Source organism: Telmatherina bonti (genome assembly GCF_933228915.1).
Source record: "Telmatherina bonti genome assembly, chromosome: 20".
Classification (NCBI taxonomy): Eukaryota; Metazoa; Chordata; class Actinopteri; order Atheriniformes; family Telmatherinidae; genus Telmatherina; species Telmatherina bonti.
The window spans coordinates 32,717,580-32,733,936 of NC_136618.1; the positions used below are offsets into that span (position 1 = coordinate 32,717,580).

Sequence of the window (16,357 nt, forward strand, 5' to 3'; positions counted from 1 at the left end):
AACTGCCCTTCCTTGCTAAAATGTTGGAAAAGGTGGCAGCAAAGCAACTGACTTCATTTTTAGAGCCACACAACATGTATGACACCTTTCAGTCAGGGTTTTGTAAATATCACTCGACAGAAACAGTATAACTGAAAGTGTCTAGTGACATCATGATGTCTGTTGATTCAGGAAGATGTACAGTATTGGTTCTGCTGGATCTGTCTTTGGCCTTTGACACTGTCGACCACCACATCTTAATTGAAAGGCTGCAGAACCTGATTGGGATGTCTGGCACAGTTTTACAGTGGTTTATCTCATTCCTAGTGGGTAGAAGCTTTAGTGTCTCTGCCAACCACATACTCTCTAAGCCCAGTAGATTGTTGTGTGGGGTGCCTCAGGGCTCCGTGTTGGGACCACTTCTGTTGTACATCCTTCCTCTTGGTCAGATTGTCCAGCAGTGTATGGATGTTTTCTATCACTTATTTGCTGATGACCGCCAACTGTACTGTTCATTTAAAGCTTCTGAAACTCACCAATTAAGCTCCTTACTTAACTGTCTTTCAAAAGTAAAACAGTGTTTAAGAAGACAGAGACACTTCTCATTGCTCCAGACAGTGAAATCGCCACCATAGAGCAACATCTAGGCAACCTGAGCTCTTCAGCCAAGCCTAAGCTGAGAAACCTAGGGGTAATATTCAGTGAGGCCATGTCATTAGAGTATCATTCAAGACAGTTGGTTAAAAATAGCTTTTTTCAACTACGTAATATTACAAAGCTGAGACTCATGTCTAAGCGAGAGCTCAAAATGATTATACACGCATTTGTGTCCTCACAATTATACTACTGCAACAGCTTATTTACATGCCTTAACGCGAAAGCACTGGCTTGTCTTCAGTGCAAAACTCAGCAGTGAGGCTTTTGACTTGAACTAGCATGAGAGCCCACATCACACCTGTATTAAACTCTCTTCACTGGCTTCCTGTTGAATATTGTATTCGTTTTAATATCCTGGTACTTACTTTCCGAGCCCTACATGGACAGGGTCCTAGTTACACTGAGGACTAAGTTAAGCCCTACAGTCCGGCTCGAAGTCTAAGGTTGACCGGGAAACACCTATTGATGGTCCCAAGAACCCGTTTTAAAACCCGGGGAGACCGTTCTTTTAAAGCTGTCGGTTTTTTTTATGTTTTAATGTTGTGAAGCACTTTGTGACCTTGTGTCTATGAAAAGCGCTATATAAATAAACTTTACCTTATCTTATCGCTCTTTAGATCAGAACTTCTCATAAAGGCCTGTGTGGTACTGGTTCTGCTTCAGTCCAACAGCCTCCACCTTGTTGTACGATAAACACCAAACAAACATACGGACTTGTGTCCGTACTTATCTTGCTTGATCTTAGTGCTGCATTTGATACAGTCGATCATAACATTCTGTTACAAAGACTAGAACAGGTGATTGGAATTACAGGTACAGCTTTAAGCTGGTTTAAATCATATTTATCTGATAGACTTCAGTTTGTTCATGTAAATGACAAGTCCTCCTCACAAACTACAGTAAATCATGGAGTTCCTCAAGGTCCTGTACTTGGACCAATACTCTTCACGCTATATATGCTCCCTTTAGGCAAAATTATTAGACAGCATGGAATAAACTTTCATTGTTATGCAGATGATACTCAGATATACTTATCCTTTAAACCAGATGAAACAAATCAGCCCAATAGGCTACAAAACTGTCTCATAGACATAAAGACTTGGATGTCTAGAAATTTCCTCCTCTTAAACTCAGATAAGACTGAAGTAATTCTCGTTGGATCTGAAAAACTCAGAGCTAAATTTTCCGGTTTTCTAATGAACCTGGATGTCATTACTTTAGCTTCCAGTGCTACAGTGAGAAACCTTGGAGTAATATTTGACCCTGACCTGTCCTTTGGCCCACATATTAAGCAGGTTACTAAAACAGCCTTCTTTCATTTACGTAATATAGCCAAAATTAGGGACATTCTGTCTCGGAGTGATGCAGAAAAACTGGTTCACGCTTTTGTTACTTCGAGACTAGATTACTGTAACTCTCTATTACTGGGCTGTCCTAAATATGCCCTGAAAAGCCTTCAGCTGATCCAGAATTCTGTAGCCAGAGTCCTGACCAGAACCAGCAGGAAAGATCATATTTCTCCAGTTTTAGCCTCTCTTCATTGGCTGCCTGTTGAATCTAGAATAGAATTTAAAATCCTTCTCCTTACATATAAAGCCCTCCACAACCAGGCACCACTATATATCAAAGACCTCATAGTTCCTTATATACCAAGCAGAGTACTTCGTTCGCAGACTGCAGGCTTACTTGTGGTTCCTAGAGTCTCAAAGAGCCGAGCAGGAGGCAGAGCCTTTGGTTATCAGGCCCCTCTCTTATGGAATAAGCTCCCAGTTAGTGTTAGGGAAGCAGACACCCTCCCCACCTTTAAGACTAGGCTGAAGACTTATCTTTTTGATAAGTCCTATAGCTAGGGATGGTTAACATCCCTTAGTTATGCTGCTATAGGTTTAGACTGCTGAGGGACATTTCCTGATACACTGAGCTTCTTTCTTTTTCTCTTTATCTCTTTCTTTTACCCCCCCCCCCCCCCCCCCCCCCCATAACAGTGTTGCATCATTAACATGCATGTCTCCTGTCTCAGCAGGTCTCCCTGGCCGGGAGTAGCAGTTCCTGTTGTCTGTTGTCTTTCTGTCCTCTTCCCCCCACACAGCAGAGGCAGATGGCTGCCTGTCCTTGAGCCGGGTTCTGCCGGAGGTTTCCTTCCTGTTAAAAGGGAGTTTTTTCCTTCCCACTGTTGCCAGTGTGCTTGCTCAGGATGGGAGATTGAGTTAGACTCAACTCAATCTGTTGGTTTCCTTATATAGGCTGTTATGAATTGGCCTTCGTTATGTTTTCCCCTCTGTCTGTAAACCGTCTTGAGATGGCATTGCCGTGATTTGACGCTATATAAATAAAGTTGAATTGGATTGAACTGAAACGTGTTCATGTTTGTTCTCAGTGAAGGATGAAGACCTCGTCTGAACCAGAATGTCTGACTGCAGGCGTGTAACCATGATGACAGACAGAAAAGTAGAAAAACTTCATCTTTATGCTCACACTTACAAAATAATAAGAAATAGAAACTTATTTTCAGGGTTTTGTCTCTCATTCATCCAGAAATGTTCTGAAGACGTCATAAAGCCTTCCAGAGGACAGAGACCACCCCCCCACCCCCACTGCAGTCCGATGATGTCCTCCTGGAGGATGGAGTCAGGAGACCTGGGTGGGGTCAGGAGACCTGGGTGGGGTCAGGACACCTGGGTGGGGTCAGGACACCTGGGTGGAGTCAGGACACCTGGGTGGAGTCAGGACACCTGGGTGGGGTTAGGAGACCTGGGTGGAGTCAGGACATCTGGGTGGCGTTAGGAGACCTGGGTGGGGTCAGGACACCTGGGTGGGGTCAGGACACCTGGGTGGGGTTAGGAGACCTGGGTGGAGTCAGGAGACCTGGCTGGGGTCAGGACACCTGGGTGGGGTCAGGACACCTGGGTGGGGTCAGGACACCTGGGTGGGGTTAGGAGACCTGGGTGGCGTCAGGAGACCTGGGTGGGGTCAGGACACCTGGGTGGGGTCAGGACACCTGGGTGGGGTCAGGACACCTGGGTGGGGTCAGGAGACCTGGGTGGCGTCAGGAGACCTGGGTGGCGTCAGGAGACCTGGGTGGTGTCAGGAGACCTGGGTGGGGTTAGGAGACCTGGGTGGAGTCAGGAGACCTGGGTGGGGTTAGGAGACCTGGGTGGCGTCAGGAGACCTGGGTGGGGTTAGGAGACCTGGGTGGAATCAGGACATCTGGGTGGCGTCAGGACATCTGGGTAGTGTCAGGACAGCAGCAGCTGAAGAAGTTTGGACACCACCACCACATTGAGACTATTTCCTAAAACTCTGTACTTCTGGATGGTAGAAATGTGTTGTGGAAACGCTGAAAAGACAGAAAAGGAGATGAGAAGTTAAAGACTGAGGAACGGAATAATCCATCAGGATCAATAACTGGTAAAGACCGAGGAATGAGACAATCAATCCATGAATAGAGAGATGGATGGAAGATATGGTGATGATTGGATGTATAACGGATGGATAATGATAATGATTGAGGGAAAGTGTTCTTGGAGAAATTGAACATGTAGTTTTAGTCCTAAAGCTAGATCTAGGAGACGTAGCTAGATCTCAGTGATGTAGCTAGATCTAAAACAGTAAAATATTATATTTTTGTAGGAAAGGAAGACTTCTGTGTAGACAGACATGTGGACTGGAAGTGTGAAGATAAACTGGTTGGACATAGACATGTGGACTGGAGGTGTGAAGGTAAACTGGTTGGACACAGACATGTGGACTGGAGGTGTGAAGGTAAACTGGTTGGACACAGACATGTGGACTGGAGGTGTGAAGGTAAACTGGTTGGACTTACAGAAACTGTGAGGGAAGCCCATGAGGTTTGCTACTTCTCTGGGAGTAAAATAACGGAGCTTTAGTTTCAACAGCCGCTGGAGTTTTTCCTCTTCTGATAACTGGTCCAGACCCAAAAACACACCATCCATCTGGTAAACACAAATAGAAAACAGGTTCAGCCACCTGGATCCTGCTTTCCTCCACATTCAATTCAATTCAATTCAACTTTATTTATATAGCGTCAAATCACGGCAATGCCATCTCAAGACGGTTTACAGACAGAGGGGAAAACATAATGAAGGCCAATTCATAACAGCCTATATAAGGAAACCAACAGATTGAGTTGAGTCTAACTCAATCTCCCATCCTGAGCAAGCACACTGGCGACAGTGGGAAGGAAAAAACTCCCTTTTAACAGGAAGGAAACCTCCGGCAGAACCCGGCTCAGGACAGGCAGCCATCTGCCTCTGCTGTGTGGGGGGAAGAGGACAGAAAGACAACAGACAACAGGAACTGCGACTCCCGGCCAGGGAGACCTGCTGAGACAGGAGACATACATGTTAATGATGCAACACTGTTATTGGGGGGGGGGGGGGGGGGGGGGGTAAAAGAAAGAGATAAAGAGAAAAAGAAAGAAGCTCAGTGTATCAGGAAATGTCCCTCAGCAGTCTAAACCTATAGCAGCATAACTAAGGGATGTTAACCATCCCTAGCTATAGGACTTATCAAAAAGATAAGTCTTCAGCCTAGTCTTAAAGGTGGGGAGGGTGTCTGCTTCCCTAACACTAACTGGGAGCTTATTCCATAAGAGAGGGGCCTGATAACCAAAGGCTCTGCCTCCTGCTCGGCTCTTTGAGACTCTAGGAACCACAAGTAAGCCTGCAGTCTGTGAATGAAGTACTCTGCTTGGTATATAAGGAACAATGAGGTCTTTGATATATAGTGGTGCCTGGTTGTGGAGGGCTTTATATGTAAGGAGAAGGATTTTAAATTCTATTCTAGATTCAACAGGCAGCCAATGAAGAGAGGCTAAAACTGGAGAAATATGATCTCTCATGCTAGTTCTGGTCAGGACTCTGGCTGCAGAATTCTGGATCAGCTGAAGGCTTTTCAGGGCATATTTAGGACAGCCCAGTAATAGAGAGTTACAGTAATCTAGTCTCGAAGTAACAAAAGCGTGAACCAGTTTTTCTGCATCACTCTGAGACAGAATGTCCCTAATTTTGGCTATATTACGTAAATGAAAGAAGGCTGTTTTAGTAACCTGCTTGATATGTGGGCCAAAGGACAGGTCAGGGTCAAATATTACTCCAAGGTTTCTCACTGTAGCACTGGAAGCTAAAGTAATGCCATCCAGGTTCATTACAAAACTGGAAAATTTAGCTCTGAGTTTTTCAGATCCAACGAGAATTACTTCAGTCTTATCTGAGTTTAAGAGGAGGAAATTTCTAGACATCCAAGTCTTTATGTCTATGAGACAGTTTTGTAGCCTATTGGGCTGATTTGTTTCATCTGGTTTAAAGGATAAGTATAGTTGAGTATCATCTGCATAACAATGAAAGTTTATTCCATGCTGTCTAATAATTTTGCCTAAAGGGAGCATATATAGCGTGAAGAGTATTGGTCCAAGTACAGAACCTTGAGGAACTCCATGACTTACTGTAGTTTGGGAGGAGGACTTGTCATTTACATGAACAAACTGAAGTCTATCAGATAAATATGATTTAAACCATCTTAACGCTGTACCTGTAATTCCAACCACCTGTTCTAGTCTTTGTAACAGAATGTTATGACCGACTGTATCAAATGCAGCACTAAGATCAAGCAAGATAAGTACGGACACAAGTCCTTTGTCTGAGGCCATAAGAAGGTCATTAGTAACTTTCACCAATGCTGTCTCAGTGCTATGATGAGCTCTAAATCCTGACTGAAACTCCTCGCATAAATTATTTCTGCTCAGGTGGGCATGTAGCTGAGCTGAAACTATTTTCTCCAGAATTTTGGACATAAACGGGAGGTTAGATATAGGTCTATAATTTGCTATCACCTCTGGATCCAGAGATTGCTTTTTAAGTAAAGGCTTGATTACAGCAGTTTTAAATGATTGTGGTACATATCCTGTCACTAAAGACATATTGATAAGATTTAGTAGTGATGTATTAATTAAAGGGAAAATGTCCTTAAAGAGGCTCGTTGGGAGAGGGTCTAAGATACAGGTGGATGGTTTAGATGAAGCTATTATTTTAGTTAATTCAGAGGGTTGGACAGGACAGAAACTATTTAGACACAAGTCAGATCCTGGTTCTAAGGATGCTTCGGAGACCACAACAGGCTCAACATTATAGGTAGAAGGAAGAGTATTGTGAATTTGATCTCTAATAGTGTCAATTTTATTCCTGAAAAAATACATGAAATCATCACAGCTAAGTGAGAAAGGAATACATGGCTCCACAGCTCTCCGGCTCCTAGTAAGCCTGGCTACAGTGCTGAAAAGAAACCGAGGGTTGTTTTTGTTTTCCTCTATCAATGATGAATAATAAGCTGTTCTTGCCGTACGTAAGGCTTTTTTGTATACGATTAAACTTTCTTTCCAGGTTAAGCGAGACTCCTCTAGTCCTGATGAACGCCATCTGTTTTCCAAACGCCTTGATGCCTGTTTTAGAGCTCGAAGCTGGGAATTAAACCAGGGAGCCTTCATAATCTTACCTAATTTCTTCTTCTTTAGGGGAGCAACATTATCCAAGGTTGTACGCATTGAAGCTGTTATAGTATCAGCATGTTGATCAATCTGAGCAGGAGTAAGGCTTAAAGGGGGACTCTCAGTCATGCTAACACATGGTAGATGTGAAAAAATTGATTCAACTGATTGTTTAAATTTTGTAATATTATTGTCTGATAAACATCTACTATAGTAGAATTTATTTTTGGTCAGTGAGTAATCAAATAAAGTGAATTCAAAGGTTAACAAGAAGTGATCGGACAAGACAGGGTTTTGAGGAAATACTTTGAGCTTATCAGTCTCAATACCAGATGTTAGAACCAGATCAAGAGTGTGACCATGAGAGTGAGTGGCTCCATTGACATTTTGTGAAAACATCACCACACTGTCCTCCAACCCTTCATTCCAGAAGCCCTAATGAAGGATTATTGATGATCTGACACGCTTTACTAACTGGGTGATCAGAATGAGCCATTTATAGACATACAGCCTTTGGTCGGCATAATGACTCATTTATTTGCGTCAGCTGTGTTGGAGCAGGGATGCATGGAAAACCTGCAGGACTGTGGCCCTCGAGGACTGGAGCTGGGAATCCCCATCCTTCCCCAATAAACATGATTCAGATGAATTAACTTTTTCATCAGGTTTGTTGCAACATGTTAAAGAGGCGTTCCCTTCATCCAGGTGTTAAAGTACCTAAACCATGCAGGGCAGAGGCTCCTGAGGACCCGGGTGGAGAAACACTGGACTTTATACAGTACAAACGTAGCAGAGGAAACAAGAAGAAACACTTCCTGATCCTCAGATGCCTCCGAAGCTCCGGCCAGAAGGCAGGACTCTCACAGTTTAATCATGCCTGGAGCATAGATGGCTAGATGGGTGAAAAGCCGGTTATTTTATGTGATTTTACTCAGCTGTGGTACTCTACTTTTATTTCTAAAACCCTTTAAAACAACCACAGCTGAAACAAAGGAGAGGGTCTTGGCTGCAGACTGGAGAATAAGGCCACCAACATTTTGACTGGTGGACATTTCTAACCCTAACCCGAACGCCCATTGCCTGTCTAACCACGCCCATTTGGCATCCAACTCCGCCCAATATCCAGCCCCGCCCCATTCCCCAGGCTGCAGCCGGGGGTTATTGAAACAAAGTGCTGTGCATAAGTAGATAAAACATACCAAGAAAAAAAAAAACAATTAACAAGGGAACATATAATTAAGTAATTATTAATGCTTTTAAACTTGTTTAAAAAGAATGAATAACCTTTAAAAACATAAACAGTATAAGTTAGAGTGGAACAACAAGGACAACAAGTTTAGTGTTAAATAGTCTGTCTGGGTCTGGTCTGGTAGCACCCACCTGAGTCTCCATGCAGCCCTGGAGCACGGAACCAGTTCCCTCTACATACCTCCCGTAGCTGTGGATACAACACAGGATGTCAGGAGCAGGTTTAATCAGACAAATGCTGCGACAGCTTTATTTTCAGTCCATCGTGTTTACATTGCCATGGCGACAGGAAACATGTCAGAATATTCAGATAGAAAACATTCAGCGTCAGTAAACACGTTCGGGAGGAAAACAATCCATTTCCATTACGGCTGGGTGATTAATCAGATTTTAATCTCAGTACGATCTGGGTTTCCAACGATGATAAAAATAAAAGGGTGTGATTATTTTCCTCTCTGCAGTTTCCTCTCCTGCTGTCTTCAGCTGCTAATCGAGCGTCTCTGGCGTTGCAGCGCTGTGCTGTAAACTCCTCCCACAGCCGCTTTGCTTTCATTCAGACACTGTTGCCAACTTGGAGACTTTCTCGCTAAATCTGCCGACTTTTTTGTTAAAAGCAACTAGCGACAAATCTAGCAGCTTTTACTGGAGTTATTAGAGACTTTTCTGGTGTTTTTGGCGACTGACTTGAAGGCACATATTGTTCTGCAGTTACTGTAAGGAAGGAGCAGCGGGAGCCTCTCCCGTCCTAAAGCACTCCCAGGCGGCCAGTCTCAGTCGGCTCCGGCTGCAGGTCAATGTAGAATAACTGCAGTAGGTTGTGGAAGTTCACCTAAACATACTTTATACCATTGTCAGTGACAACTGGCTGCATTATTTTCCTATACATAGTTCGGCCAGTTAAACACTGTAATATCCCTCCGTTACAGGGCGTTACCATAGCAACGCGTTAACCAGCTGGCTCAGATCAGCCGTCTTTTAACAGGTGAATGAGAGAAACACGCTGCAGCCTGACAGCGGTTGTTTGGTATAAAACGTACATCCAGGCCAACATAAAATAGTTCCTATATAAGCGGTAAAAGCAGATTAAACAACTCAGAACCGTCCATCAGACGGTTATAATGCACGACACGGAGTCTAGAACACCACGACGCGCAGCGTTGTTTATAAATACTGGATAGTTGTGTTAAATAATCGAGATCTCAGTTTCAGTCAAAATAATAGTGATTATAACTTTTGTCATAATTGAGCAGCCCTAGTTTCCATGGATACGTCTCAGAAAATATGATGAATCTTCCACCTCACTGGTGGAGTTCCTGAACTGACCCTTTGGTGAAGCAGACGGACCTCCTGCAGTCTGGCTGAACGATGTCCAGGACTGCAGCGTAGCGGAGCAGAGTTTTAGGGCCGAGGAGATACGGCTCCATGTTTCCATCCTTCTGCGGCTCCAGGAAGTCCCGGATCGGCCTGACTGAAGGGTTGTTGTTCTGCACCAGCTTCCTCTCAACTTCTGTTACCGTCTCACGCTTGTACAGGAAGTGGCCGCCGTGCACTTCCTCCCCAGTCTGACCAGAACTCGTGCAGGTAGGACTCAGGACTGAGGCCTGCTGGGGGGTGGCGCCCTCCGCTGGGGGAGGGAAGGTGTCCAAAATCTAAGACAAGAAACTCTGTCAGAGGCTTTACAAACGTACATAAGTCCAGATTTATCCTCTTCTTCTGGTGTTTTTCATGTAAAAGTCTGAAACCAGATGTACTGGTTATACTGGTATGATCTGAGCTAAGCAATGCAATCTAATCTAACGGTGCTGAACATCTCCTCTGCCGAACTCCTGGTTACAGTTTTCATGTTTGGCATCGGTCACACGGAGACAGAACCTGAACTGGGGCCCAGTTTATATATCTCCGTATCTGGAAGGTGTGTGTGTCATTCTAATCTTACACACACACCTGCTCCTGGCCTGCTGTTAACGTTGCTATGACAACAGGGCCTGCTTGTTAACGTTGCCATGACAACAGGGCCTGCTTGTTAACGTTGCTATGACAACAGGGCCTGCTTGTTAACGTTGCTAAGGCGACAGAGTTTCTGTACCTGCTGGAATCAGAGCTCATGAATGAATGGAAGCTGAAAGAACTTACACAACCAAGCAATTTGCAATCAAAACTTTGCACCAAAAAGCTTCTGGAACTGTCAACACCAGAAAGCTCTTCCCAACACAGATGGGTCTTTTTTTTAAATCATTCTACAAACTTCTATGTAAATTGTAGAACTACTTGAGAACCACTCGCCATAAGCAGAAGAGAGAGAAACTTCTCTGTGTTGGTGTATAAATTGTGTATTTACGGGGAAAATTCACTTGTCTGAGAAAAGTTCAGAAGAATATTTTGTGCCAGATTTAGAGTGGAGGGATTTTAGGGGATTATTCTTAGAATATAACCTGCAATTGTGTCAAACCCCTAAAAGCTAAGAAGTTTTATCTTCATGACCCATGTCAACGGGATTATGGCAGTTTTAGAGGTGAGCTGGGTTTTCCAGCCATCGGACAAATCCCATCATTTCAACCCACTGAGGCTCCAATCTGGCCCTCGAGATGAATTATGAAAATAAGAAAATAACACAAAAGACATTTACTTTCATATCTGAATAAAAGTAACTGTAATCTCTGAGGTTTCATGTTTTCTGTGTAAATAAAACATTTCCAAGTCAGGAAGACGTGTTAGACATCGTTTCTAGTGGTCAGAATAACTACACACATGTGCAAATGTACATGTATGTACATTTACCATCACTTTTAGATGTAGAGACCAGCTGGAGACCAGGCTGGGCTGAAAGTGGAACCTGGACTATGATGAGTTTGAACTAAAAGGTTTTATGGGATTATTTAGGTTTTTGTTTATGGACCAGACCAGACCAGAAAAGACAAGAATAAAATAAAATAAAATAAAATAAATGACAAGACAAAGAAAAGACTAAAGGAAAATAAAATGAAAGACAAGAATAGAAAAGAAAAGATAAAATCTACAGGCTGAAACTGGAGTCATTCATGATTTTTGTCCACAAACCAGTGAATTTATCTGGACGTCTGAGTCTCCTGTGGGACTCCGAGCCAACAGGAAGTACCGCAGTCTGGAGTTTGGAATTCCGACCTAAACGATAAACGTGACAGCGATACAAGCTGAACATCTACAGTCAGATGTGATCAATAAAAGAAGTAAAACAGGAAGTGTCTTACAGAAGTGGGTGAGACCATGACCTCCCAGAAAGCGTATCTACAGTCCGTCAGAGTCTTCACCAAACGCTGCCTGCAGGGAAGGAGGGACCAGAAATAACTCCACATTTCACACCCTGCTGTTTGTTCTGCAACTCGCCGACTTAAAGCCTCAAAGACCTTTTCTGTTTAGTTTCTTCTTCTGCAACGTGGAGCAAAATGTTCCACTGAAATGATCCAACTATGACCTGATCTACCTGCAGACATACGAACACAGCAGCTGTGTTGCGTTCGTTGTTTATTGATGTTTATCTAAAACACCACCTGGTTTTATAACTCAGTTATTCACACCGGCTTGTACAGACAGAACTGATTCTGTACAGACAGACTCATCATCATCATTACCTGGCAGAAGACGTCTCGAAACCTTTGACGTTCTCCAGCAGGATAAAACGAGGAGGTTTGTGCAGTCTGGTCACATGATGCAGTGGGGAGGAAAAGATGACAGGATGAATCCAGCTCTCACACTCAGATGTGTTTACAGGAAAACCCTCCCTCCTCACATGACCATCAGGTTTTATCTGGGCTGACTGGAAGCAGGAAGCTGTGTTTGGATGTTTACCTGGGTAAAATGTCCAGGATGTAGAGGAAGCTCTTCGTTCTGCTATCGGAGACGTCGCCCTGAAGCCCGATCCTGTACGCAACCAAACATGGAGAATAATAAGCAATGCCTACAGCCTCTCTGTCCGCTAGACCGGTGGGATTGGAACCCCCGACCTTCCAAAGACTGAAGTGGGAAGTGTCCCACCTCAGCCTCTACTGGTCCAGTAAAACCAGGAAAACACAGATCTGGAGAATCCGCGGGAGTTTTCATCATTCTCTAAATGTGTCTGAAAGCGTTTTATCTCCAGAACGAACCAGTAAAAGCTGAACGATGCCGCTGCTCCCCCTGCTGCTGTGAACTGGTACAGAAACCACATTCAAGCTCGTTCCATCCTCCACGAGAAGCCAGAACTTTCTTTCTGTTCTCGAGGCTCCGGGAAGAAAATGACGTCATTTTGTTCTCGCGGACGCGTTTGAAGACAGTTCTCGACACATCGGGCTGCAGAACTTTTTTCTTGCGGGGCTCCGAGAAGTATCGTGTGATTGGTCGGACATTTGAGGTGGGCGTGGTTAACACGGAGAAAGCAGGAAGCGGAGTTGCTGCTTCCGCGTTTTTACTGCTGCAGGTAAAACGGATTGTTTTGGTAAAACAGCTGATGGAGGTGGTGAGAAAGTATCAACATTTTTACATGTGGTATTAAAACACTTGGACCCAGCAGCGTGCTCGACCCGCCCCGCCGCGGGAACGACCCGCCCCGCCGCGGACGAAGCTGCTCGTTAAAATTGAAACTAGAAACTCAGGGAGCAGAAACCACCGCCAAGCACAATGTTAAAGAATCCTTTAAAACATTCCTGGATCCAAACGGCGATCCTGATCACCACCAGAATTTAATCCCTTCTTCATTTTCACATTTCCAACAACTCTTGATATTTTTATAAAAATACGTCTGTAACCTTTTAAGTTATCTTGAGCACAAAGACGGCGGGAAAAACATGACCTCCTTGGTGGAGGTAATAACCGGGTTCATTGCACATAAAGCAGACATCGCCCCCCCGCATTGATCCCTCCCCGCTGCAGACCTGCTTCTCCTGGAGGATGGATGGACCTGATGAAAAAGAAGTTTTTTCTTGTTCTTGCAGCCCTGTCGTGGAGGATGGAACAAGTTTAACACCCGTTGGCCGTCTAACTATGCCCATTTGACATCCAACCCCGCCCCGTTCACCAGGCGGCAGCCGGGGGTTATTGCAAACTTCCCCAAAGCGTTCGCTCTGCTCCCCACGCCTCTCTGGTCCCGCCCACTCACACAGCAAATGGAACCATATCGAACCCACCTGGTGAACGGCTGGCAGGGCGGGCTCATCGTTATCATGTCAAACGATAACTTATTGAAGTCGTCGAGCGTTATCCCCTAAAAGAAACCAAACAAACACAGGCTTCATTCCTGGTCCAGATCACCTGGATCACGGACATGTTGATGTTGGACAGACAACAGATATAAAACCACTAAAACCTCTTTCAGAAATATTTCTAGTGGGAAACCAGTTTACAGACACTGACAGACCATCTGCCACCAACCTCGATGGTCTTGTTCCAGAGGGGGGTCTCTGGGAAATTGTGCTTGTAGATTTGGTTAGCGGTGGTGTTGATGTCGATAGCAGCCACTACCTCGGCAGGTACGCCACACTCTGGAGGAGAGGAGACCAGTTAGGGGCAGGTAAAGGTGTCAGAATGAACTGGTTCCAATACGGGGCATAATGTAGGGGTATGAAAACTGGACCAGCAGGTGGTTCCCACACTTCACGGATCATTAACTACGGATTAATTAACTACAATTAACTACGGATGACATTCAGCAGACTGGTTCTGCACGAGCTGCAGAGCAGCCGACTGAGACCAGAACCTCCACCATGTTTGCTTCCACATGTCTGGACTTAAGTGGTTTTATCTGTAAATGTTCCCGTGTGGTTGCGATGAACTGGAACCTGTCCAGGTGTGACTGCTTCTCACCTGGAAACTGCTGGGAGAGACTCCAGTTTCCCACAATGGATGGTCTTAAACACGAAATGTTTCTGCGTGACGCAACTTTCATTTCGGACTTTTAAATCCACCTAACTGGACAAACACTGATGTATTTCATGTTTACGTCGGAATAATCTGAATTTTGCATGACGTCGGAATAATCCGAACTTTGCATGACGTCGGAATAACCCGAGCTTTGCATGACGTCGGAATAACCCGAGCTTTGCATGACGTCGGAATAACCCGAGCTTTGCATGACGTCGGAATAACCCGAGCTTTGCATGACGTCGGAATAACCCGAACTTTACATGACGTCGGAATAACCCAAACTTTACATGATGTCGGAATAACCCGAACTTTACATGATGTCGGAATAACCCGAACTTTACATGATGTCGGAATAATCCGAACTTTGCATGACATCGGAATAACCCGAGCTTTGCATGACGTCGGAATAACCCGAGCTTTGCATGACGTCGGAATAACCCGAACTTTACATGACGTTGGAATAACCCGAACTTTACATGACGTCACGATAACCCGAACTTTACATGATGTCGGAATAACCCAAACTTTACGTGACGTCGGAATAACCCAAACTTTACGTGACGTCGGAATAACCCAAACTTTACATGGCGTCGGAATAACCCGAGCTTTGCATGACGTCGGAATAACCCGAGCTTTGCATGACGTCGGAATAACCCGAGCTTTGCATGACGTCGGAATAACCCGAGCTTTGCATGACGTCGGAATAACCCGAGCTTTGCATGACGTCGGAATAACCCGAGCTTTGCATGACGTCGGAATAACCCGAACTTTACATGACGTCGGAATAACCCGAACTTTACATGACGTCACGATAACCCGAACTTTACATGATGTCGGAATAACCCAAACTTTACATGACGTCGGAATAACCCAAACTTTACATGGCGTCGGAATAACCCAAACTTTACATGGCGTCGGAATAACCCGAACTTTACATGACGTCGGAATAACCCAAACTTTACATGACGTCGGAATAACCCAAACTTTACATGGCGTCGGAATAACCCAAACTTTACATGGCGTCGGAATAACCCGAACTTTACATGACGTCGGAAGAACCCGAACTTTACATGACGTCGGAAGAACCCGAACTTTACATGACGTCACAATAACCCGAACTTTACATGACATCAGACTTCAGCCGGTGATGAGGTCATGGATGTGTGAACATCTGGAGGAATGAAATGTAAACAATCATCACTTTAATGATGCTTTTCTCTTATTTCCACTGAGGAAAGAAGTTTATTACAGCAGCAGGTTTCAGACGGCCAGCTACCTGTCCAGAACCAGTTCACACCACATGTCTGGACCGAACCGGTCCATAAATGGAACTTCTGTATGAGCGGAACCAGTCTACATGTCTGGACCGGACCGGTTCCTAAATGGTGGTTCTGTATGAGCGGAACCAGTCTACATGTCTGGACCGGACCGGTTCCTTAATGGTGGTTCTGTATGAGCGGAACCAGTCTACATGTCTGGACCGAACCTGTTCTGTATGAGTGGAACCAGTCTACCAAACATTCCATCTTTGGTTAGTTTCTGGGTTGACATATACAATGCTGCGGAAACAAAATCCGATTCCGGGTCGGTATCAGTCCAGACTTACCTTTTAAAGCATAATGCATCCCTCCGATACCGCTGTATAACTCCAGAATCCGAACAGGATCCATCACAGAAGCGAACCTGTTTCCGCCTCTGCTTCTTCTTCTACTGTCTCTTCGTGTAGTTGTAGTTCTTCTTCTTCTACTGCCTCCTGTCCGCCCCGCCACGCTTTCAGACCGTCCAGGAGTCGATCACAGTTCCTTACCGCCATCTAGCGGTTGAAATAATATCACAAAAACTCGGAAACAACCAATATATTTTACTTTTTTTTTCATTTTGTATGAGTGCTGTTGAATATGTCCATATTGCTCAAACATGTGATATAGATAGATAACATAGATGGATGGATACATACATAGACATGGAGATAGAAGGATAGACAAACGGACAGCACACAGTTTAAACTATTAAGAGATTCAAGAGCTGGATAAATATATCAGGCTGTTTGGGTTCATTTATATGGAGACATTTGAAACAAAGCAAATACAAACAAAC

The 16,357-nt window shown here is 44.5% G+C and overlaps 1 protein-coding gene across 1 annotated transcript; it reads right to left on the reverse strand.

The window, feature by feature from the left end:
- Positions 1-3,156: 3,156 nt before the first annotated feature.
- On the reverse strand, positions 3,157-15,953 carry trdmt1 (tRNA aspartic acid methyltransferase 1). The gene is made up of 11 exons (XM_079260125.1): positions 15,867-15,953; positions 13,769-13,878; positions 13,525-13,601; positions 12,212-12,283; positions 11,995-12,060; positions 11,614-11,683; positions 11,444-11,527; positions 9,710-10,035; positions 8,519-8,576; positions 4,460-4,589; positions 3,157-3,973 (listed from the first exon to the last, which is right to left on the reverse strand). Exons 1-11 carry the CDS (start codon positions 15,928-15,930, stop codon positions 3,873-3,875), a joined length of 1,158 nt encoding a protein of 385 aa, XP_079116251.1. The 5' UTR covers positions 15,931-15,953; the 3' UTR covers positions 3,157-3,872.
- Positions 15,954-16,357: the final 404 nt, after the last annotated feature.